The sequence below is a fragment of the Phasianus colchicus genome, chromosome 1 (assembly GCF_987193195.1).
Source record: "Phasianus colchicus chromosome 1, bPhaCol1.hap1.1, whole genome shotgun sequence".
Classification (NCBI taxonomy): domain Eukaryota; kingdom Metazoa; phylum Chordata; class Aves; order Galliformes; family Phasianidae; genus Phasianus; species Phasianus colchicus.
Genome location: NC_143436.1, coordinates 56,670,520 through 56,695,661, shown reverse-complemented (window position 1 = coordinate 56,695,661; position 25,142 = coordinate 56,670,520). Strand labels below are relative to the sequence as shown.

General features: G+C 40.2%; 1 protein-coding gene across 3 annotated transcripts in view; it reads left to right on the top strand.

Annotated features, from left to right (window-relative positions):
* TBXAS1 (thromboxane A synthase 1) overlaps positions 1–25,142 on the top strand; it is a 244,181-nt gene that overhangs the window by 66,331 nt on the left and 152,708 nt on the right. For all 3 annotated transcript variants that reach the window (XM_031589765.2, XM_090143922.1, XM_090143912.1), the window contains one exon: positions 23,138–23,190. In XM_031589765.2, the coding sequence (XP_031445625.2) occupies positions 23,138–23,190 (53 nt within the window). The remainder of the gene's footprint in view (positions 1–23,137; positions 23,191–25,142) is intronic.

Sequence of the window (25,142 nt, the reverse complement as noted above, 5' to 3'; positions counted from 1 at the left end):
ACTCACAGCAACATGCTGGAAAGAGAGGAAGGCTGCCATTAAAGAGTGTGCTCATCTTGAGACTTTGAACTTTCCTTCTAGAATCATCCCTAGAAATTTAAGGGAAAAATGGAGATGCAAGGTGAGTCCCTCTAATGTAACCAAATCTCAAAACTGGGGATTTAAGAAAAGATTACCAAAGCTCTTGGCAAAATTGTAGGAATAAGCGTTTTTGTAATGGCATAAATTCAAGAACTGTCTTTCTTTTTCCCTTGCTTACATGGGTGTGAATCAGTTTTACAGATGCTAGTGAACGTTCTCATTTTATTCTACCATATATGTTAACAGAACATCAGGACTTATGGTTCTTTGCTATCGTTATTATTCTGTAAGCGAGCCTGAAAATGAATGAATGCTACAAGCAGGATTTGACCAGTGGAGCTGGATTGAGGTTTTTAATAAACTTTGAAATGTATTTTAAATGAGAAAATGTCTTCTCTGTGAGATTTTTTTTAAGACTCATTTTTTTCTTTAAGAAAATAAATTGCCTGAGAAATGCCTGAAATAAGAGTTGCTATAATGTAGTGTCTCTAAGAAAGGAAGAGGAAGTGCTGAAAGTTAAGGGGATAAGGGAAAGGCAACAAGAAAGGCCTATTTCCATCACAGAGAAGTAGACTTTAACAGCTGATCTGGGGAAAACAATGTTGTTTTACTGTATGTTGCCACTTTTCTCTCAAGTACAATAGAGTGAGATAATTGCACCCTGAATCTAAAACATATCCCCGTTAATCAGCTTATCTAAAAAATGAGAAGATATGAAATTATTGTAGTTCTGCAGCTGGGAAATCATCTGAGTCTAAGGTATTAGATTAAAATTTTTTCCATTGCATGAGAGCAATTTGTGGTGGGTAAGTCTGATGTAATAGTAAATATGATTAGACTGTTCAAAAAAAGCAGCGTGTTCAGTTTTCCCAATAACTGAGCAGACTTGCAGTGGACAGACCAGTGTTTTGCTAGGAGCTCCTGACTGTTCCCATATCTCTCCATGTACTGTATTTTTCTTAACAATCTGGAAAGCTGCTTTTTTACCTTCTTTATAAAACAAAGATATTTCACAAAGATATGCACAGCATGGGCTTTGAAACCCATACTAGTGTATAAGTGAGAAGGGCAGGTTGCAGAAATACTAAGCAGAACTGTCCTGTTAATTTGCAGGGTAAATATTTTACTATGCAACAAATGCACTGAAAATGGAGCGCACACATGCTGTGTTACCCTTCCTCCTGAAGAAACACAGTGAACACTGGACCTGTTGCTATGGCTCTGCTGTGCCTTTCTCCCCATTTCTCATCTCTTAGAAGGCAGCTGTGCTGTTGTTAAATGCCACTGGCACTGACATTTGAGCAGCTTAGGGCCTGGTACTGTAACTGTACTCTGTCCAGCCTCAGAGCAGTGCCCTGCTGCAGCCAGGAGCTTGCTGGTCTGCTTTTTTGGGGTGCACCTTGGCTGCCTCGTTTGGGTAGTTGGTAGGAAGGTACATGGCTGCGCCCTGTACGTGGCTGGGTGATATGCACTGGGTCCGTGTTGGCACGAACATGTGTTGCTCTTCTCCTATTGCTCCTAGCAAGCTCCAGCGATGCTTTGGACTGGCTGCTTGTGTCCCTGCCTTGCATTTTAATGAAGGCCATCGCTGTCTTTAGCCTCTCTCTGCTTGGACAGGATACTCTTTGTTTACTCTGTTTATTTCTGTCTGGCCTACTTGTGGATCCTGGGCTACCCTGATGCTGCCCACTTCTGCTGAATGGGAGTGGGGGCTGTGCTGCTCTTTGTTGTGCCTTCAGTTTGGGATCTGCTTGGGCCATGTTGTTTTATGGCTGGTGGGTAGGAGTGGACAAGGGGGGAATGTAGCAAGGAAGCAGAGAGCAAACATCACCTTTTTCCCTCAGGCATTCCGTTGACTAGGAAGTAAAGAAAAATAAAAGGTTGACTCCTTGCAGGAATGAAATGAGCCTTGTGCCTAATTTTCAGCCTAGAAAGCAGTGTCTCAGTGCTTGGAGAGAGGCTGCAGCATTTACTCTTCTGGAATTTAATGACACAGAATGCAAGCCCAAGCAAGGTTGGAGAAAGGCAAATGGTGGGTGGGGGAGGAAGAGGAGGAAGAGAAGAGGGAGGAAGAGGAGCTCACAGGCAATGAACCTGAATTTAATTACAATAATAATGTGGCTTACACTGACAGTGAAAGCTTACATATGGCTTTGTGCTGCTTTGCACAGATAAACAGGATAAGGGAGCGTGTGCTTTGCCAGTTGGTGGCTATCTACATGGAACCAGCAAGGGTGGCTATGGCATTGGTGACCAGCCTGGTATATCTCCTCTGACTGTGCACATGCACTGTGGATTTTGATCATCTATACCTCATGGGTGCTTTGGGTTGTCTTTATGTCCTGGGGAAACTCCTCTTAACTGGGAAGCCTGTTTGTGTGTTCATGTTAAAAGAAATGCACCATGTGGTGTAAATCTGAACCTAGCCACTTTACAGTCTGCAACATGACAGAAAACTTGGGATTAGATGTATTTTAATGTGTGTATTCATGTGTTTGTAAGCTGTTTGTACAGTCTCTCTCCACTTCAAATATGTATATTTTCCTAGTTTCAGCTGATAATCTCTGCCACCTTCTTTGATCAGATATTAGCATTGTTGGATTACCTGACAAAGTCAGAATAGTACCTGGTTGATGGAACCTAACCTGCAGGAGGCTGAGACATAGCAATTAACTGACTAAATGCCACAAGCACCCTTCAGCAAGAGCAGAGCCTCTGGTTTCTCAGAATGGCTTTAGACAAAGCTGTGCTAGGGCTCATACATACCAGCTACTTACCATGCTTGTGGGGCCTCAGCAGGGAGAGCCTCTGGGGGAGCAGTGTGTACTCCTCAGACAGACTTACGTACAGGCTTGATATCCTTGACGTTCTTGCACTTGATGTATCTGATAGCTATGTTCATGAAGTATCCCTGATATGACGTCAACAGATTCTCCGTAAATAACCTCTATGGAAGCTGGAGACAGTATTATGAGGCACAAAGCAACTGGCAGGTCTTATGTGATGGAAAAAAGGTGAATCACTGCTGCTTTGCTGGTAGGTAATGGTGACCCAAGGGTAGTGGTTGTGAAAGATGCTTTTGCTTTCTTGAAATATTTTGTTCCTTTGAAAGGAGAATGATCTGAGCTTTGCCTTTTGTAGTCCAAAGAACAGTTTATTGCTGTGTACCTTCTGCCTGCCCTGCTGCTGTTCTGTTTGCAGTACTGGGTGGTACTGCAGACAGCTGGGTGAATGTCTCCTGTAGAAACAGTGGAGTAGTTGCCTTTCAAAGGGGATGAAGATTTCATTGATGAGCAACATCATATCTTTGGTATTCTCTTAGCTATGCTTTGGCAGTTTCTTTTGGCATACTTTATTCTCACTTGAAGTAAGGAGGGAAGGCTGTGGCAATTGCTATCTATATGCAAAGGGCTTTAACAACTATATGGAAGCGGGATTTTTTCAGTGGCATCACAGCAAAGTGGGGGAGAAAAATCTCCCCCTTCAGTCGTGTTCCTAGCTTTTCCCAGACTCCCAGAGTGTTTTTGGGCAAGTCTGACTGGGGAAAAGGTTCTTATTTTCTGGATAAGCAAAGCTCCTTCTTTTATTTTACCTTGTGCTTCTTTTTACCTGCCTGCAAAATGACTGGCATGGATGATATTCTGGTACATATGTCTTGCTTTGTCATCTGTTTATGGTGAAACACTTTGTTCAGTGCTTAAGTGACTTATTTGGGGACATTCTCTGGTAGATTTTGGGAGACTAATGTTACTGCTGTCTTTAAAAGAGCAGACAGTTTGAAGGCTGGAAGAAATTGAAATGATCTGACAATAGATGAAGAGCAAATAGAATTGCGAACCATTGGCAGCCCTGAGCTCTGGTCTGAAGATATCTGAATAAGATTAATTTACGAGTTCATCATGATTCTTTGTGATTTCATTCCATTCTTGATAGAAATCCATTTCTCCTTGATTTTTTTATTTTTTTTATTTTTATTTTTGGTGGCAGCAGAGAAATGGCTACCCAGTATCCATTTGAGTAGAGGCCTGCATCACTTAAATGACATGTGACTGCTGGGAGTGATGTAGGGGAAGTTTGCCATGTATTGTGCTTCTTGGAGACTGTATTTGCATGTTAGTCACAGAAAAGTCCTGAGTATTATCAATAGCCTACTCTTTAAGCAATGCATACTATTGAATTAAAACAAGCTCTGGCATGCAGTGTAGCAACAATGGACATGAAACAGTTGTGTTACACAATAGTTAAGAGAATTAAGATAATGTGGAATTTCAGTGGTAGCAGCATACAGATAATCCCAGCATAACTGGAATTTGCCTTGAACTCCAAAATTCCTCTGATCATGCAAGTCATGCTCTTCACCTTGAAGAAAAGCTCAGTGGTGTTGTGACCAAACAAGCTGTTGTAGTGAACTTCATGGGCTTCTGCACATGGTCTTAAAGTGAAAACATTTCTTAGGCCTCAGCATCTTCTGTTGAGTTTTGGCTATATTCACATCAGTGCAACACTGGCTTGGAGAAAGTAGGATTGAAATAAATGTCAAATCTATTAATCCTTGAAATTAAAACAGAAAGCAGTCAACTCAGTAGTGCTGTGAATTAGAGCAGTCTCTGTTTTGTTACCTGTAAATCTGGAATTTAATGGCATCATATGCTGCTCAACTTTTTATTCTGATGCATAGAAATCTATAATCAGAAAAAGAAGTTCTATGTCAGCAGCATCAGTACTTTTTATAATAGTGGCCAGGTATCAGCTATAATGCTAAAATTATAGGCAGCTCAGATTGGTTGTTGAGAACAGTCATTATCCATGAGCCAACAAATTTAGCTGAGTTTTAACTTCATGAGCAGTGTCTAAATGCATTAGCCATATGCTCCTCAACATATGGGTAAATATATAACAATTTATTTTCATTAGGGTTTTCTTACAAGTGTTGCTAACCCAAGCTCCACTAGAAATGTTTACAACATGACAAGTCTCTTCAGATAAGAAGTTGGCCTTCTGTACATCAAGACATCCTGAAAGGGTAGTAAACAAATACTTCCTCTTTTCTTTCCTTGAAGTAGGAAGGTACAGCTGCTGTAAGTCTGATCTACTGTAACTAGCTGGCTTTGGTGTTGTATTGGAGTGAGTAATACAAGGCTTTGCAGAGCTGTCTGTTCAAACATGTGCTGCTAAATCCCCAGTATTAATTGTGTACTGCCTTCTAGCTGCCTGCTGTGAACTTTGGGTGATGTTCTCTTCTTGTGGCTTTATCTGAAAGTAGTATGTATGACCTACTAGGTTCCTTACCCTTCCTCCCTTTCTCAAGAGGGTAGTGGATGAAATGTAACTTTCCCAAGGAGGATCTGAATGGGAAATTAGGTTTCAGTCTTGGCTTAAATGATCAAATGGATGCAGTGTAGGGAGAGTAAGTAAGTTTGGGTTCTGGGACAGAGCCATGAGGGCTTAAGTAGCAGCATATGTGAGACTGGTGTAAAGCTGTTGCTGTTGTGAGAAATAGGTGATTGTTGGTGTTTTTTGGTTTGTTTGTTTTTTTTGTTGCTTTTATTTATTTTTTGGGTTTTTGGGGGCAAATGTCTGTATCAAAATGCATAACCATGGAAGTTGCCTAGGTAGCTGTGGTAGTGTAAGAAAGGACCAAATTGTCTGAGGGATATAAAGGTCAAATGCAATCTAATTCTCCACATATTCTGAGGCCACAATGCATACCTAAGCACAGACAGTAATGTGAAAACAGAATTAACCAGAGTTAGACTCAAATCAGGTTTGAGAGAGAAAAGGATTTTCTACAGTCAAAACAAACCTCTGTGTTTAAAACTAGGTATTTCAGATAGCTGTTGGCTTTTCTTTCTGTTTTCAGTGTGCAGCAGATTGACTGGTACAGTCTTGGGCTGTCCCTGTAATTTTAGCATTCTTTTTATTCCTTTGCTATTATCGTTGGGTTTTGAAATTCTTAAGTATTCTGTGACTTTTAGGCAAAAAGTTTTTTGGGAAGTTGTTCTGGGCCACTTCTGAATATTCAGGTAGGAAAAAAAAATAAGCTTTCTCACTAAACATTCTTGAAATGGAATTGTGAATGAGAATTACAAGCAAGACAAAAAGAAATGGAAACCTATGTATGTGTTCTAAAGGATCCCAAATATATATTTTCTTAATAAACTTGAGGGAAGAGCAAACCAAAGCATTAAGATAAGTGCAATTTAGTCTTTACTATTTTTTGTCACCTCCCGTAGATTTTGTGCGAGGTAACTAATGACCTTTTTTACTTATGGCATTATGTAAAGCCGTTAACTTTTCATAGGTAGTACAATGCTAGAGGCGATTCAGCTAGCATTAGTAAATGCTGGACTACAAGAACAATAGGAAATCACATGTAATTGTGATTTAAAGTGTTTAAGTATTCTCTGGGAAGCTGACTGGGACTTCAAACATCACAATTATGTTCCAGTCATGGAAAGTGAAAAAGATGCATGGCAAGAGCAGGTGTAGGGGTGAAACAGATAAAAAGGGAATGTAGAACCCCTAAGTCTCCATTTTTGGGAGGTTTATTTGCATCCATGTCTATGTGTCAAAACAGCACATGATAAAACCTGGATAAAACACCTCGTGGCTCTGCAGAGTTTTCTAGGAAAGAAGTGCATATAGATATGTACAAAAAATCAGTGATTGATATATATATTTTTTGCAAGGGCTACATCTGGCAAAGGGATGAAAACTGTTTTGATCAGTTTATACACCAGAACATATAATAAATATTCTGTGAAAACCACGTGGCAAGGCAGCCAGGGAAGGGTGGCATTTGAATTATTCTTCTTTGTGCTCTGCATATGAGGACAGTCTTAGACAGGAGCATCTTACAGCCAAACTATGGTGGAAAAGACTGAAAAGGCTCTTTATCACATGCAAGAGAAGAATTGAGATTTTTTGAAGGGAAAAAAAAGCTGCGGTTGGTGACCTTATACTAGGGGTCTCTATTTTAATAAAGAGTTTCTTATAGTTCATGACAGATAGAATTAGGGATCATGCAAGTATCTTGTAGTTATATTTGTGTTTATATTTTTCACTACCTTTCCCCCCCTCCTGTGCCCCTGGGAGCCATCTGAGAGACCTCATAAATGTGAGATTTCATTTTCTAATGCTATTTCATTTCCTGGATGGAAGACCTGCCACGAGAAGACCAGACCTCAAATTATAATAGCCCTATAAATAACTCCCTAAGGCGAAAGGGAAAAAGAAAACCTTTGAAAGACAACTGCATATACAAACATGAAGGTGTTTGGGTTCTTGTAGAACCAGGCTAAGTGGCTCTAATTAGGGCATCATTTATTTAGTGTAAAGTTAGTGGGTTTTTGGGGGGTTCTGTGTTGTTTATCTCTGTGCTCTATTTCCTTAAACTTAGATCTCAAAAGTCCTCTGAGGTACTCTGCTGGAGTTTAATTTTCTACAATGTTTTAGTGTTTTTTGTCCTATCTTTAGATCCTGCTGGGAAATGCAGCTTCTAGGTAAAATTGAAAATGATCAAAGAAACTGACTAAAACAATTACAAATCCAGTTAAATATAGTCTGAAAATGCAACATTCTTCTTTCTGGATGAAATTGTTTTATTTCAGGAGACCCAGACCCAGACTGTCTGCCTGCTTTCCACTGGAAATCTGTGCAGAATTGGCACATTGACTAGAATAAAAACATTCCCGAGGAATCGGCATGTTCTGTCAAAACATTTGAACAGCTCCCATCTCCCCGAGCACAGCGCTGTTACGGAGCCTGCAAAGGGAGCTCTGAGACTGTGATGTGGTTTTGCCGGCTTTGCTTCCAGCCTCCCAGCTTGGATCGACCTTTTTGCATAGTTAGGGGCAAAGGGCTGTGGATTAGGTTGTATTTAGCTATGATGGGAGCAGGGAAGGAGGTCCATGAGGACCTTTTGCATTCTGGTGTGACCTGTGGAAGGGCTGGCGACGTGTGTGGTCTTTGTCTTCTCCCTGTTTCTGCTGAAGCAGAGTTACATATGTGAGGAGAGGTACAAAAGATGAGTCTGTGGGACCCAATAGCTTCCAACAGCAGCCAGTGGATCAACCAACTGGCCAAGGTCAGCTGGCCTGGCAGAGCTGAGCTCCAGAAGTTCTGCTGCCCAGAGGCAGGATTTCCCTGCAATGGATGCCTCTGTGCAGCGCTTACAATGCTGTGTGACTCTCAGCTGTTTGTGAGCTCAGCGTCCTCCAACAGTAGAATTTGTTCTTTGCTTTGTGGAGTTATATTGATTTTTTTCATGGATACCTTTGTGACCCGGTTAATAAAAAATAAAAGTAATCTTTGTTTAGATAGATACATTCTGCAATTGCTACATAAGCAAAGTGTGATTAGCATCAGTCTTTTTTGTGGGACCCTGATTGCTTTACTTTTTCTAGGTAGCATCTTACTCCTGCAACACTGAGGTGAAGTGCATCTCACTTGTGGGATCTACTCAATCTGAATGAATGTTGAAATGAGGCTTGCAGCCAGTTTACTGGAGGTGCTGTCTATCTGCTAGTGAGACTAGTTGCTTGGGAGCATAGTTGTGTCATTCTTGTTACCAAAATTGATATCCCCTGACTGACCACAGCTAAATTAGTTTTTATTTTTGCAGAATTTCTGGGTAGTTGCATGATGATGCATTGTGGTGGACAGCATGTAGTCAGTGGTATGAAACAAATAAGTTTTTCTTTATACTGGAAACAATGATGTGTATCAAGCAATGCTTTACTGTGCCAATAAACTAGCAGATGGTGTCCTTTTTAAGGCTGCACATGTGACAATACCCTGTTTGAATCAGAGTATCGTACCTACTTTTCTAACCTCTTTCTGGCAAAAAATCCTGTATAAAGTAGCATAAAAGTAAACAAAGTGGAAAGGCACATATGTATGTGCCTATCTTGTCCACTGTGACACATGCCCACATGCTGTGGTTTGACCCCAACAGGCAGCTCAGCACCACACAGCCACTCGCCCACACTTCCCAGGTGGGACTGGGAGAGAATTGGAAAGGTATAAGTGTGAGAACTCGTGGGTTGTGATAAAGATGGTTTACTAAGGTAAAGAAAAAGCAGTGCTTGCAAGCAAAGCGAAACAAGGCAGCAGTTCAGAGCCATTTTGATAAAAGTGGAATCCATCAGAAACACAATGGAAGAAAAGGACCTGGTTGTGCAGACCAGTGAGGACAAAGGTGGCTTATAAACGTTTCCTGGCTCTGTTTGGGTTAGTGACAGCAGAGCGGTCTTATAGGGGGTGGGATGTGAATGTGAATTCCTAACTCTTTTTTACTTATCCCCTGGGCCAGAAGGGCCAGATGTGTTGCACAGGCAACAAATTTAATCTGTGAATAGTCATTCCTGATGGATTCCCTCCAGTCAGTCCAGAAGTTAAGTTACTGGGCCCCAGCCCACATCAAGTAGACAAGACCAGGCCACCTAATCTGATGCCTTTAGGGAAGAGAGAAAGTGGAATTACTGTAATCTCACCTTTTATGCAGGTAGTTGTATACACTGTGGCCAGTGGTCATGTACTGGTGCCTAAGCCAAGGCAGCTAAATCTCTACTGCAGAACATAGAAGCGTAACTCTGATTCTCAGAATCACTGGATGTTGTTTATTTCATGTGTTGCTATAAATCCTTTTATTTAGTCACTGAAGATCTAGTATGCTGCACTTGTAAATTCTGACCTGAGCATAGACCATGCTGCTGGAATACAATCATGTCTGAAAGTGAATGAGGGGAAAGTAGCTTAGCATAGCTCAAGTCATATGGGAGGAAAAATCCGTCTTTGCGTAATCATTGGAAAGATATGTTAACAGGCTTTGAGACCTTGCAGAATGGTGAGTCCGTCTATTCCGACGAGAGGCAACCAGATGAAATATTGCTGTCAAAAGCCTCTTAACATAGTGTACTACCTACTGGCTTGCAAAGATCTGATTGAGACTCAAATTCTTGCAGACTCACCACTATGCCACACCACAGCAGTCGCTTGATTTGCAAACAGTTCATCATCTGCAGAGGCAGAACTAGAAAAGAGATTCCTGGGGTTCTGTGGGTGAAGAAACTGAGGGCTCTGACTACAGCACTTTTGCTTCACCACCTTGAGATCAGCAGTGAAGTGTCTGATGTCTTCATTGGACATGAGAACAGCTACTGCTTGACTCCTCCATGACTGCACAGAAAGCTGTTGCTGTAAAATGCATTTCCATCCAATAGACTCTTGCTCAGCACTTCAATTGCTGCTTCTTTCCCAGAATCTTTTGTTGCTGCAGTTCATATTACAAGAGGGATAATGGCTCAAAAAATCCCCAGGAATAAAAAGCATCTGAAGTTTAGGGTTCAAACACAGCTTGCTTTTCTGCTGCTTCTATGGTCAGTCTGGTTGTTTTTGTTTGATTCTGGAAAAACGTGAGAAAGTGTTTAAATTCATTTTTGAAATATTGTGTCTCTTCTGAGAAATTTGTATCCTTTTTCTCTTTTTCAACAAGGAAAACCTGCTTTTGAAGCAGAGATTTTGGCATTAATGTCTTGATAGAATAATAGGCGTGAGATGGATTGCAATCTATTGCCTCAAGACTTTTCCAATCATAAACTAAAATCAGTTAATGCATTAAATCTTGCTGTATTGTGAAACATGCTAGTAGTATTAAAAAAAATCAATCCAGAAAATATATTGATTATATTATCTCCATAGCAACAAACAATAATGGGATAACGTTAGATTAATACTTGTGCTTTGTGAAAACCTTTCAGAATAATTACTGTATTGTGGTCTTTTCACAACGTGCAATGTAATAACGTTTCTTCCTTGACTGCAGTCACCATCAGCACTGCGTCAGGAGATGCTGTTTATGTGTGCATACATATGTATCCACGGGTAATTTTGCTCCGGGTGAAACAATTTAGCAGACTATTTTGGGACTCATTTTTTAAATGGTCAAGACCGCAAATTGCCAATTGTTTTCCATGTGGTTTGTTTTTCCCCACCTCCTCTGACAACTGTCTACTGTAAAAAAGAGACTGTTAACGTTCTTTCTCCTGCCTCTCACCTTGCACCCCACAAAGGTTTTGGAAGGAAGGGAACATCCAGCTGGTAGGTTAAGGGTCTTTGGGAGAGAAGAACCCTGCCCTGAAGCCGGTGCTTCAAAGCTGTTGCTTTAATTGAATTTAATCACTCATCGTCTCAAAATAACCTGTTCCACAGGAGTGGAGATAGCTGTCTGTGTTTCAAAGGATATGATTTTCTTTGGCATCCTGCATTGTCATTTAATTAACCTGAGGCTGTTCTGAATAAACATACAGAAATTCTAATATGTATGTGTCCGTGTGTATAACACTTTTAGCTTGAATTTTTAGCAAGAGAGTGAGGGATAGATATGTATGCTCTTCATGGGAGTCTTGCTTTTATTTTTGCTTTCAGATTGACCCTGTATATTTTTGCTCTTGAACTAAAAAGAGGTGTTGACCCTTGTATTTGATGGAGAGGCCAAGTATTTAGAGTGGTTGGGGTGGGAGGGGGGGAAGGGGTAAGGGAGAGAAAGAACAGTATTATCCCTGAAGTTTAAGCAGCCCCAGAATTGTTTAGCCCTCATTACCCTCACGGAGGTCTTATGGTGAATAAGGAACTCATCCACCTTCTGGTCATGATAGTTGTGCAAGGGCTGGGTTTAGAGTTCAGCTAGTTAATAGGCTTCTGCCAGGTCTCACACCAGCTGGATTACTTGTAGCTTTGATAGGGTGTTCTGCTATGCTCAGTAATGTGGTAGGATGCCCCTTTACTTCTTTGGGCATGAGTGGATGACACAGTCTCCAGTATTGACTCTTCCAGCTCTTTTCAATGAGGGAAAACCAGGAACAAGCATTGATGTTAGCTTAAATTTTTTAGCACCGCTTCTTAACATTTCAGTTCATACTATTTCATTTCTTAGTTCTTAACAGATTTGTTCTTTGAGTTGCCAATAATTTGGAATTTTATCATTTACCAGATAGGAGTCCCCTTTTCTTTGAGGGTCTCCTGGAAAAAGCCCCTACCTTGGAACTACTATTGAGCAATATGGCTCCACAGTGGAGCCAAGAATGTCCAAAGCCTCTCAACAGTATTATGGTGATTATTTGATACTATAAAAGTAAAAAAATGCAGTACAGTACAGGAGCAGACAATTTTCAGTTTGAGATGATGCCTTCATAAGGTGTTTGATTTTTCTGCTGTCCCCTGCTGTTGCTTTACATGAGGGTGTAATGGAAGAGCTGTCTTCTGTGCCAGGCAGTGGTTCCTTTCTGCCAGTGGCCCAATCTGCTAGGAATGCAGCAAATTCACAAAGAAAGGGAAGGGCAGTGGTTGCTCTCAACTTTATGCTTTGAGCCAAAGTGGCAAATTCTGCATAGCTGTAGTACTGAATGAGGGGTGCCAAGCCTCTCTCTTTTCTTCTATGTGGCTGTGAAATGGCAGCTGAATGTATCAGCTCTCTAGAAAATATCTGATACCTGCAGGTGTATAACATCATTCACTGTTTAAAAAAAAAAGGATAGATAGATAGACAAGGCAGACTTGAAGGAATGACTGTGCCTTTTCCTGGCACCCCCTGTGCTCACTCTGAGTGCTGGTTGGTGGCCTTGCTGATCATGAGAGCTCCCGAATTCTCATTCCACTGCAGACTCCTGCTTAGTTTCCTTGTGCTGTCCTGTCCCAGTTCCTACTGTTCTCCCTGATTTGCCCAGCATGTGCTGGGCTTGGCACTGAGTGTTTCATTCTGTCTTATTCCAGGGGGGTTTGACATGGCTTTTCAGTGTGTCTGTTCTCTGTGCTTGGATACTACCAGATACTGCCTGGATGGCTTGGGTCTTAAACACTGTCTGGCTTCTAGAGAAACATGAACAGTAATTTACTTTATGAAAATAAAGAGAACTTGTAGGAGTAATTATTTTAAGGTAGACAAAGAATCAGCCGTATGGTTTGGTGCAACTGTTGGGGCTGTAACTCATCTTATTCCAAGAGAAATAAGACTGTTCTGTCCTCTTAAAGATCTTACACCATGTTTTTGACCATTGTGGTTCAGGGTAAGTCTGTCCTACCTGTTGGATTGTGCATTTGGGACTAGGATGAAGCACATTAAGCATTTGTTTGTACGGATAGGATGAGGATTTCCAAGTGTACGGACTCACCTTGGGGCTTGTGTGTGTGTGTCAAGTAGATTTGTCTGCTCTTACCCTTGTGGCTTTTCCAGAGGTGCCTTGTGATAGTAATAAAAATGGGTCTGTCTATGCTGCAGATAGCAATATTCTGCATCAGAGGGCAGCACAATCTTTAGGGACATTTCTTTGTCCTCATGCTTGAAAGCGTGCATCCATACAAGGTGGAAATTGGACAAGAGGAAGCTTGTCCAGCTGTGTTACAGTACAGAAGTAGCCTGACTACCTTCCAGTAATGCATTAAGTGGAACGATTAATGCCTGTCACATGTAATGCTCTTTCCAGCTCTCTTCCTTGATGGAGTACTCTGCATGCAGTGCTTTGAGTTGGACTCTGGTTTGTGCTCTTTGTTGGCATAGTAAACAATCAAAACTTGGGAGCTGAACACAGATGGAGTGTGTGATGACTTTTAGTTCTTTCAGATCTTTGTTTCATAATTTCTGATGGTGGTCACAGATACTTAATTGTCATTAATTTTTATAATCAATTTATAAACCACAGTAGAGACCCCTAGCCCCATATAATGGAAATATCTCTGAGGATGCTGGAATATTATCATCCACTGAGTGAGTAATGCTGCTTTGTAAAGCTGAGCATTTCTTTGAAATCCATTTGTCTACATGATGCCTGCTGGGGTGCTAGTGAGTTAAGGCGATGTGAGATAGCCCGGAGTCCTTATCAGAAAAGAGAGTTAAACACCGTCACTCTAATTTTCTAAATGAAGATATAAGATTTACATATGGATATGTAACTGTTCTGGTATGTATTTCGAAGTCTGTTTGTACTCTGTTGTGCCAAAGAGACAGTTACTGTCTTTTTATCATGAAAAATGACATTTCCATAACCTAAAGTAATCTGCTGTTGCTGCATCAGAGAAGAAGGATGGCACTTTCTAGAAACAGAGAAACTCCTTGGAGGAAAGGAAAGTCCCTGCCTCCCTTTCTTGGGGAAGATGTCAACTTTCATTTCTCCACATGCCAATTTGTTGCTCCCTAAAACAGCACTGCATTGTCAGAGTACTCCCAAAATATTTATTTTCTGTAGATCTAACTAGTGTGTCTGCCTGTCTGTCCTACTTCCTGCAAGAAGTAGTTGTCATTTATTTAGATCATGCAATTGCTTCTTTGCTCCTCATATGGGAGGCCAGCAAGGAAAAGTAATAGAAATCATTCACTATCAGTGATGTGCTGAATGCTTATGCTAATCCATCTGAGAGACATTGAACACACAGTAAAAGTACGCATTGCAATGGTCTTCTATGAATTCTCTCCTATAGAGAGCACTGTAATTCTCCATTTTCCTATTGTAATTTGAGGCAGTAGTAATATTAAGCAATGCAATGAAGATGGTTAGTGATCAAGTAGAACTATGTACAAGAAGAGATTGTATAGGAGAGAGCTGCACTCAGTTTGGGAAGATGTCAACTTGGAAGAGGTTTATTGGAAATTATATAGTCTAGTAGAAACAAGATCCATCATTCCTTTATCTCATTTTTTCAATTTCTTGACTTCTTATAAATATGTATTTATCACAGGCTCAGAAACTGCAGTGAGTCTGTAAGACCTCATATGGAGCCTTTCATGAACATTTATTGCACAAATTGCATTTCTCTGTGTGCATGTCTTCATAATAATGTGTTTTCTGTTTTCTGTAAAGTTTCACAGTAGCCTGAGTAGGTGTCTTCTGTGACATTTACTATTAAATAAAATAAGGACCTAGCAGGTTTGTGTTATTTAGACAGTAGGCCTAATAAAAATAGTAAGGTTGCAATTATAGCTCTACAGCAGATATAAACAAGGTCTAAGCTAATGGAAGGCAACATCTGAATAGATAAAAAGAGATATTATTTTTGCCATTGTAATCAGTCTGGAGAATTCATCATAACAAGAATCAGGAGAATCAAATACAGCAGCTGGAATAATCTGGGGGCCTGGTTAATTTTATGACTAATTCCATTTGTAGCTATGCATATTATAAGAGTAATTGAATCTTAAGATAACAGTTGGGTGAGGAAGAAATCTCCTCCTATTTAAAGCACTTTTAGAGTTAATCATATATGTGCTTTTTTTCCCCCCCTTGCTTTTTTTTGCAACCTCGGGCATGTGATATGTTTGGAAGTTCATAATCAGATCAAATGTGTTGATATTTCTGTCTCACATACTGCCTTTTTCAGTGGCAGAGAAGGAATGGCTTTGTAAGATTCCAAGGAGGACTGAGAAACCTACAGCTCATCTCTGGCTCTGCCACTGACTTCTTGTGTGGCATGTGGCAAACTGCTTAATCTTGTGCACTTCCAATTGTCTACATGACACCTCCCACCTCTGACAGATGGGCACTTACCATCCCAGAGATGTTGTGGAAATGAAGTTTGTAATGTGAAATGAGATTGAAAGTAGAAAGACAAAAGGAATGCTAAAATCTCATTGTAGCCGACCAAATTAATATCAGGCTATATCTACGTGGGAATGCTTTGGAAAGCTAAGGAAAAATCAACTGAAAATGTACATGTGCAGTGCATATATGAAATTTCCACTAGAGAAGAGTCTCGTTTTTATTCTGGAAGCAGCTGTATGACACCTTAAGAAGCATGGGGCTAGAGTAGATGAGCTGGGTTATTGATCCTACACTCCGTTTTTCTGAGTATTCGCATCCAATCATGTCCTCTGCATCAAAACCCTTTTTGAGGTTTCTGCCTCTGCTATTTTGTCTGGGAGGCTGTTCTAAAATCTTATTACTTTGATAGTCTATAACTTTCATCTAATTCCTACCAACATTTATCCATGGCCAGTTTATACTCATTTGATCTTTTAGTAATGTAGGCCTTTATATTAAATAGATATTTTCCCTCCCTGATGATTACTCCCTGTACATTTATAGACAGCAAGCATATCTGCTTCCTTTCGTCTGCTAAAATGAACCTTTGGTTTGCTAAAATGAACTCTCCTAATTACTACTTGTAAGACAGGCCTTCTGTTCCCTGAGGATCCTTGTAACCCTTCTCTCGACTTGTTCCGTCTTTAATTCATTCCTTTTGAATGTGGCTCGTCGGATTTGCATGCAGCATTCTAGAGAAAGCATATCCCAGATTAACTGCATTTGTACTTCTCATCATACTTGTTCATTGTCATCCTGTGCTTGACATGTCTGTCCAAGTTTTTTCTTCTCCATCATTTTCAAACAATCCCTTACGGCAGAAAATCTTGGAGTTAACGTAGTCCTTTTAGGGCATGAAGCCTGGTTTTGAAGTGAAGATTCATTCATTGCTGTTGTTCAGGTACTTCAGGTCATCCACTTCTTCTGAGATGACAATCCAAATCTTTCTACTTGCTGAGGATGCTTTTCAACCCAGAATAGTGAGGATTCTTAGGATTCTTTAGCTAAAGTCTCTCTCCTTTTCATGTCAGTCAGTTCTCAAAGCATTGAGCAAAGTTTGTCCCAGGGGTGACCCTTGAGACACTTGTGGGTTTCCACCATTCATTCATGGGTGCACTTTTTTGAGTACAGTCTGTACTAATTTCTCTGAATGCCACCTGATAGAATGTAATACTGATGTGTCCATCTTCCATAGTTCTGTTACCTAGAGAATGAGTTGCCTTCCCAAAGAGGAGTAAACAACTTATATCCCATTTCTCATTCCCTTCTCTGACAGTCTTCCTGTTTGGTATTTCTTGCACCTAAGGTGTCAGGTTATTGCCATTGGGCCAGAAGTGGTGAGCAAGAGGATGTTAACTGACTGCAGCTGTTCTGTGCAGCCATGGCACGGAGACACTGCTGGGGCTTACAATATGACTCCATGTGATGGAGTTAATGATAAAATTGAGGTCTATGTGTGTTCCATGGCATTGAGAAGTCTTGAATGCTGTTGAGTTCAGGCTTGCTTGGTTTCCCCTTCTTCCCATTGCCTCTTTGGTTAATAGCCTATTTGAACCAGCCATTAACCTGGTTAATGGGAAAAGACAGCAAACACCAGGAAGGTGTTTGTTCCCTCTTGGAAACCTGATTGTTTTAAACTATGAATGTCTCAAGCAAGCGCCCACATGGGTCCAAAACATGTCTCCTTGTAATGCAGGCACATTCAGGCAGAGGAGAATGAGATGAGGCCTGGGTCTTCTGCTTGGGACTTAACTGGCAGATGATCTCTGGAGGTGAAAGGGTAGTGACCTGCCAAAACTGCGCCGGTGGCTTTGAGCTGGCAGTTGCATTCAGGCTTGAGGCAGGTGAATTGGCATGACTGAAGCATATTGAGCCATGTGATCCTTTGGGTGAGATGACTCAATCCTGAAAGCCTTTGGCCTTTCTGGCCAAGGAGCTCAAACAGGGTTTCCAAACTGTATTAAGACAGCTGCTGATGGAAGATGGCAAGAAGTAGTACAGCACACAAACAGGAATCTGCCAGCATAGGTTTTCCTTAAGACCTGGAAAGGTAAAAGATAATATATAATTTGTTTGGTATTTAGTTCAGGTAATTTTTTAAATTGTATAATGAGAACACATTGTCCAAATTTTCATATGCAGATTCAATTAGTGTTCGGTTAATTAGCCTTTACAAATGAAGATTAACTTAATTACATAACACTAGCCTCTCTTAATAACTATTAAGGGTAGGAAGACTGCTTTTAATAAATGTGAAAGGGCTATGTGTGTTTTTTAAAATCTAAAATGGCATACACATAAATTAAACAAAATTACACAGAGGACAGCTATTAAGGGCAACGATCAAAGCAAACAAACTGTACGTGGCTTGGAATCAGACTGGTTAGAAGTTCATGCTGTTTTCCTCTTTGTCTGCTGGCATCCTAGTGTTTTTGCTAGGGTTATTACTGGAAATGATGTACAATCAAGGGGTCATTCCATCAAAGTGGATTGCAGTCAGATACTAGTTAGCTCTAATTAAATTCTAGCTTGTGTTTTGGTATATGTATGTTGATTAGGGTAGTAGGCTGTTAGCATTTTTAAACAGTCTAAGGAAAAAAGGCAGCGAAGCCCATTCAGTAGTAAAAATCTCACCTATAAATGCTGTCACTCATTGCTGTTCTGTACTGTAGGCAGTTGTATAGATTTTTGTCTCTTGATATGAGGTATGTGCTCAAACAATGATGTCTCAGTTAATATCACAGTGAAACAGAGAATCACATCTGATTACAGGGTGATGAAGGGGAAGGTGGAGCATTTACAGGGCTGTTAATGGGATGTGGCGTCTTTCAGCTTTTGAGTCACACATTTGAATCCAGGTTGTCTTAGCTAGTGACCTTTATAGGAACATAAGTGAAATGAGTTGGTGTGGCCAGTCCAGATTCCTATGAACTGGCATCAGTTTATGCCACCTGTGGCATCATCAAGCCAAGAGGTGCTCACTTGTGCAAATACCCCTTTGCCCCCCAGCTCCAGGTATGCTTTTTTCAGATCAGGGTTGACACACACAGAACTGCAAAGCAAAAAAACCGAAACAAAACAAAACAAACCCCTTGATTTATTTTTGTCATATCATATTTGTTCAGAAGTTAGAGGATCTCTTGGTCCAGTACTATCACTGTGATGCTTTTCAGAAAGGTGTAACAAAAGAGGCCTTTTTCTCTTGGCTTTTCTTGCATGGGTAATGCTTTCTACTTGCAATGGATTTAGTGGGCACATCACATCTATATCCTTACTGCATTCTGAAAGTCACTTTTCTGGAGTCCAGATTTTAAGCTATTGCCCAGAGCACTTGATGATCCCCTTGGGGGAAAAAAAAAAAAAATAACCCTTAAAAACCCTGGTTAATTTCATAATCCTTATTTTCCAGCTGCAGCAAGTTGAAATTTTGCAAAGTGTCTTTCATGCAATTTTGGCTACCTTAAGCTTGAGTATTAAACTTAAAGTCTTTTAAGTCCCAATTTTCAGCTCAGGAGATATGTAGTTATTGAGCAACTAATGAGAATAGGTCAGATATGCCTCATGTTAGATAATACTACTACATACTTCCAAAATCTTTGGCTTTGTACCTACACCCATTTTCAGCAGAAGGAAGATGACATTGCTGCAGATTTTTGAAACTGTCAGGAACTAGCAAGGTGAATGTGCAGTAAGGAGAAAATGGTTGACAAATCCATCTTGGAGTGGCAGAATACACTGAAAAAAGGATAGGGAGTACTTGAGCCCATCCAGTCCCTTTCTGAAGCCTTTTGATTTACATGCTGTCAGGCTGAGCTCTCAATATTTGATATCTCAAGATAGATGGTTGGCAATGGCCAGATTTTGCTCTGGCTGATGCAGACCTAAATCCTGTTCCTTTCCATAGGGGTTACACCTGTATCCCGGAGAGCAGGATTTGGCCTTGAGAGTGGTTCTGCCTGCAGATGCAGCTGATGATGCATGCTCAAAGGAACAGGAGAATGCAAATTCCCTGTAGGGAGGCAACCGCCAGCCATGTAAACAAAGAAGCCTTCTGGGTTTGCAGCAGTCAGCCCACTTGAGCTGCTGTTTCCATGGCGTACCAGATGCTGTAAAATACGCTTTCTTTAGGGAAAGAAGCTTTTCATACTCCTGTATTATCTTGTTTGATAATGGACTGTCATCTGGCTGGTACCTCGATGTAGGAGCCACATGCAGGATGTCATACCCCCTCCTCACCCTGCTCCAACCCTTTTCGAGTTGTTCTTGATTACAATTCGTATTCTGCAGCTTCCAGACAAAGAGGAGGCCAAGTGATTTTTTCTGTCTTGGAACAGCATCACTTACTATGTTTTTACACTTCATTGTTACTGCTTAATGTGTTACAATTCTTCCTGATGTGCATGGTCTCATCTCATAACATAGCACATTGGTTTGCTTTTCAGTTTCCTTCTGTTTTCCTTTAAAAATGTATATAGAGAGATATATAAAAACTAAAATACATTTTTCCCTATTTCTAACTTACTAACCCCTCCCCTCCCCCCCCCAAAAAATAAAAAGTTACATCATTATAGCTCCTCACTTATGGCTGTTTAAACCACTGTTTCTCAGTTTGCTTCCTCATCCTTGTGCTCACCCACAGGGTGGTCTTTGGGAGATGAGTAGAGGTCTCTGCCTCCATTTCTGTAGAACAGTTGCAATTATAAACCTTGACAAACCTACAGTAATTGCTTTTGGAGCAGATTGACATTGGGTAATGTAAAACAGAAATGAAGTTGCCAGCAGCACTTATGAGGCTTGCTGTGTTTTCAAACATGACTCATAGGAAGAGGAGGAAGTTCTCAAGGTACCTGTCTGCTAGAAGCGGTATTCAGGAATGATGCTACAAATCTGGCAGGCCTATGTGGATGTGACTTATCTCCTGACTGTGTACCTGAGATGGTCCATTGGCTTTTTTCCATGGCTATCTAGGACCATGTTAGTGCTTCACTTTGCCCTCATTTCCATCCAGCTGAAAGGTTATACCTGTGGAAGTCAGCAGAAAATCTCTCAGGGACTTGGATAGGGCTGTTGATTTTGATATATAACTGCAAATAATAAGCAAATAAAGAAATACTCCTTTTGTAGTATTTCTGAAGCTTTTATCAAATGCAGTAATGCTTTCTTCATCACTACTTTTTTGTCTCTTCAGCTTTCTCTTCCTGTTCCTTTTCAAATGTATCTCCTTACTATCTTCCTGGCTGCAGACAAAGATGCACACATATTTTCCCTTGCCTGTGCTCTGGTCACTGTCACCTCTCAGAGCTTGGTGCAAGCAGTGTACTGGTGTTTCACCAGCAGCTTGGTGAGACTGGTGTTCTTTTGGATGCTCACCACACCATGTGGACCCTCAGAGTGGGACCAGGACAGCAGCAGGACTGGGGTGGCTGGTGGGGACAGGTAGTGCTGGGGCTGTACGGCAGAGTGGGATGATGGTGTGTCCTAAGGTGTGGCAAACAAGGGCTGCCTCTGCTCCCAAGAATGCTTTGTCCTGACTATCTTGGTTATTTTTCAACTCCGTCCCTCCTCCTGTCCTTCAGGTCTGTACTTCGAGGTGGGAGAAGTGTAGTTAATTTTAAGCCAGTGCTATCATTTAGGAGATTGTGAGGTGGAAAACCAGTTATCGGTTAACAGGACTGATTTGAAATGTGCTCTGTCTGACCCTGCTATGGTAGCAAGTCAGAATGCTTCCAAGAAGCTGGCTTTCTAGAAGGCTTCTTCACAGAATCATTCGAAGCACAGGTTTCTTGTAAATGTTGAACTCATACAGAGGGCAATACGTACGTGTGTTCTTGCAGTCCGCAGGGAAGCTTAGCCAAAGGATGAAGAAGGACTGAGGTATTTGGACTTGTTTAGCTTGGAGAAGGCTCTGGAGAGACCTCATTGCAGCCTTCCAGTACTTGAAGGGTGCTTAGAAACAAGAGGGGGACCAACTTTTCACACTTTAATAGTGATAGGATAAGGAGGAATGGCGTCAAACTAAAAGAGGGGAAATTTAGATTAGATGTTAGGTGAAAATTCTTTAAATAGAGGTTGGTGAGGCACTGACACAGCTGCCCTGAGAAGCTGTGGTGCCACATCCCTGGAGGCTCAAGGCCAGGTTGGATGGGGCCCTGGGCAGCCTGAGCTGCTGGGGGGCAGCCCTGCTGAGGTTGGAATTGAGTGGGCTTTGGGGAACATTTTGTCCCATTAAATAAATAAACATATAAACTCCAGGATTAAAAACCAAACCATCAAAAAGCAATCAAATAAAAAAGCACACTTCTGTTAAAAAGAAAGAATTGAGTGGCTTTATAAAAGGAGGAATAAAGGTGGTGACAAGTACTTTACTCATCTGGCTGCTAAGTTAGCACCCAAGGGTGATAAATGAGGTAGCTACTTACGATTAACAGGTTTTCTTTTTAGTGTGCATGCATGTTATGAGGTCTTGTTTATTTATGCCTGTATTTAATATATTTATAATAGTTTATATTGTTCTAGCTAATATTTTGCAGCATGTCTTAAAAACAAGAAAGCTTCAGTATGAGGTGTAAGCATTCTACTCTGCCAGTGAGTTTTCTTTGAAAAATGAAGATAGATCACAATAGTCTATCTTGAATTAATATAAATGCAGATTAATGCAGTCAAATGTGTTATTTTTCCATAGATAAGTTACAAACACAATGCAGTATGACTTTCAAATATTGCAGTTTTGTTAAAAACAGATTTCTTCATAGTCACTTTTGGGAATAAATTTTACACACCTTCTTTCAGATTAATCAATTTGAATTAATTTAGGGCACTAACAGTGTAGTTCAGCAGCAGACAGATTTATATAAATGGATACCAATTTTCATCAATTATGAAAATCAAGCACGGTGTAAATTCCAAAAGTTTGTTAAAATAAATCTGCTTACTATTCTATAGAATCTCTCAGGAGACTGCCTTGTGCTAAATTCCAAATCACTAAAAAGAAATCAATAAAACCCACCAAATAAACAACAACAACAACAAAAAAACACCCAAACACCCAAAAAAACCCAAACAATCTTTCAATGTTACCTATATTTCTTTAGCGTGTAGTAAGGCGTATACTATGTTATAATAATAATAATGTCATTTTTTTCCATCCACGTGCATATTTGAAAGAAAAATGAGTAAGGACCTTGATCATGAAGTTAGTTTAAAAAAGCAAAACAAAACAAAAAACCAATATTGTGACCTCGTAGCATATTTTGAAGTGTGGGAGTCCAATGGAAACATGTTTAATGGCTTGCCAGATATTTTTCCTTCACTCATCATTTCTAGAGTCTTCGTTCAGAAATGGGCCAAGGGAGCAAGATGAGATTGAGTTAATACCGTGGCTCTTCTAGCTGAGGTTCAGTGCTTTGGTGTGAGTGTTAGCAACACTGTGTAATAGGATTTCTGTTAAGCACTGTTCTAAAATACTGTGATATTTTTCTTTTACCCAGGGCTTTTGGGAAAACCACACAAAACTCATAACGGAGTATGGACCTATTTGTGGGTAAGCTTAGCTGTACCATCAGTTTTCTGCTCTTGTGGTTCTTGCTGTTTGCTTTGGTTTGGGTTTATTGCTTGGGAGAGGAGAATATACCACGACAAGATGCTCATTAAAATGCAGAATGCAGTATTTCAGTCTGGGTGATAGATGTAGATGTTATTTGATCACACGCAAAAAGTAACCTTGGCTTATTTTATTTCAGCATTTGGTATTGGACTTCATTCTTCCCATATAATTTTTTTTTTTCCCAGAGCTATACAAAGCTACCTGCAACAATTTTCCTTTTTCATCTGCACACTCTTTCTATTTATGGTGAAGAGCAGAAATAATAACTTAATTTCTTAAAAAAAATAACACAAACAGAACCTACCCAATTTATGAAATAGTGTGAATTTGGCTCAGCTGTTGCTATTTATATTTATGAAGAAATGTTAATCTTAAAATACAATGAAATACAGTTTAGAGATGAGGCATTCCTCTCTCTAAAGTTCAGTTGTGCTCCCTTAGCAGGTTATTAGGAGTGAAGAAGGTCCTTCATCCCAGCACTTCCATGTTTCTGTGAATATTATTTCTTTTCCAAGATCTGCTTTCCATTTTTCGTGGTTTTAACTGGAAATGCAGTTGCTTTACAGGAATTCCTATTGCTGTGGTCAGCTGGTGCTTCTAGCATAAATATTATTTTCATATTTAGGTATCAAATAGTATCCATGAAGTATATACAATATCAATTTTTTTTCCGAGTGTTCTCCAAGGATTTTAAGATATGGCTGTATTTGAGTATTTGTTCATAAATAATATTCATATGCTTTGGATGGTCTTCCACTTAAAAAATAAAAAACATCCCCCAAAACAACAAACAACTTCTACCAGCCATAGAAAGCCCCAGTCACAGCCTTCTTGTGGCATTTACGTTCAGCCTTAAGGACAAAGTCCTGGAAGAAGTAGTGGGAATAATGAATTCCAAGGGTTAGGTACTTGTCTAAGAGAAAATTATACATTGTCTTGCCTGACCAGGAGTGGAGAAATATATTCATTAACACTGTAGCAATTTGTATGTTGTGTAACAAATGGAAAATGACTGAAGCTTATTATCTCCATGACCTTTGGTGTGATGACGTTAAATAACAATAATGTAGGAACAGTGACATTCCTTCCTCAGCATATTTCCCTCCTTATTAATATCATACCTATTTTTTCTAAGCTGAATTTGAGACAAGTTGCTATTTAGTTGTCTGTTCTTTTGACCAGGCAGAGGAGGCTTTCTCATGGGAGACAGAAATGTATAATTACAGACTTTGAGCAGATAGATAAAAAGTTTTGTTTTTCCAGTCTACCCATGGTTGTCAGAGAATGAAGCTTCTTTGCTTTGGTTACTAAGCTGGATGGTGGTGGTAGTGGTCAGCAAGAACAACCATCCCTCCTTGGGATCCAGTAGTTGGGCAGATTGAGTGTATCTGCGTACCATTTATTGTGTGCTTGAAAAGCTTCATTTGTGATTACTGTGAGAGATCTGGGATGCTGGCAGGGAATAAATGCTCCCTTTGATATTTCCCAGGAAAACAAAGTTGGCCTCAGACATTGCTGTGCTTGAGGTAAGATTGATTTGTAGTTGAAGGAAGACATTTGGAAACCTGACTTACAGAGCTGATGTTCAATAGGTGTGTGGTATGTGTCAGAGGGGTATTTATCATGCTTCTGTCAATTAAAGAATTTTTTTCTCCTTCTCTATACATCTGTTTGATTATGTTTGTGGTTCTTTGAAATAGGCAGTAAATGGTAGGTGTGCTTATGTGCACAACACCAGCAAAGTATTGGATCTGGCAATCAGAAGATGTGGCATTTTGCTTTTTCCAGATTGAAAACTGCTTTCCAATAAGCATAAAGAGCAATGATCTTTATTTCTACCGTGGTGAAGTGAGTTGAATACAAATCTTTGGAACTGAAGGCTTTTTTTC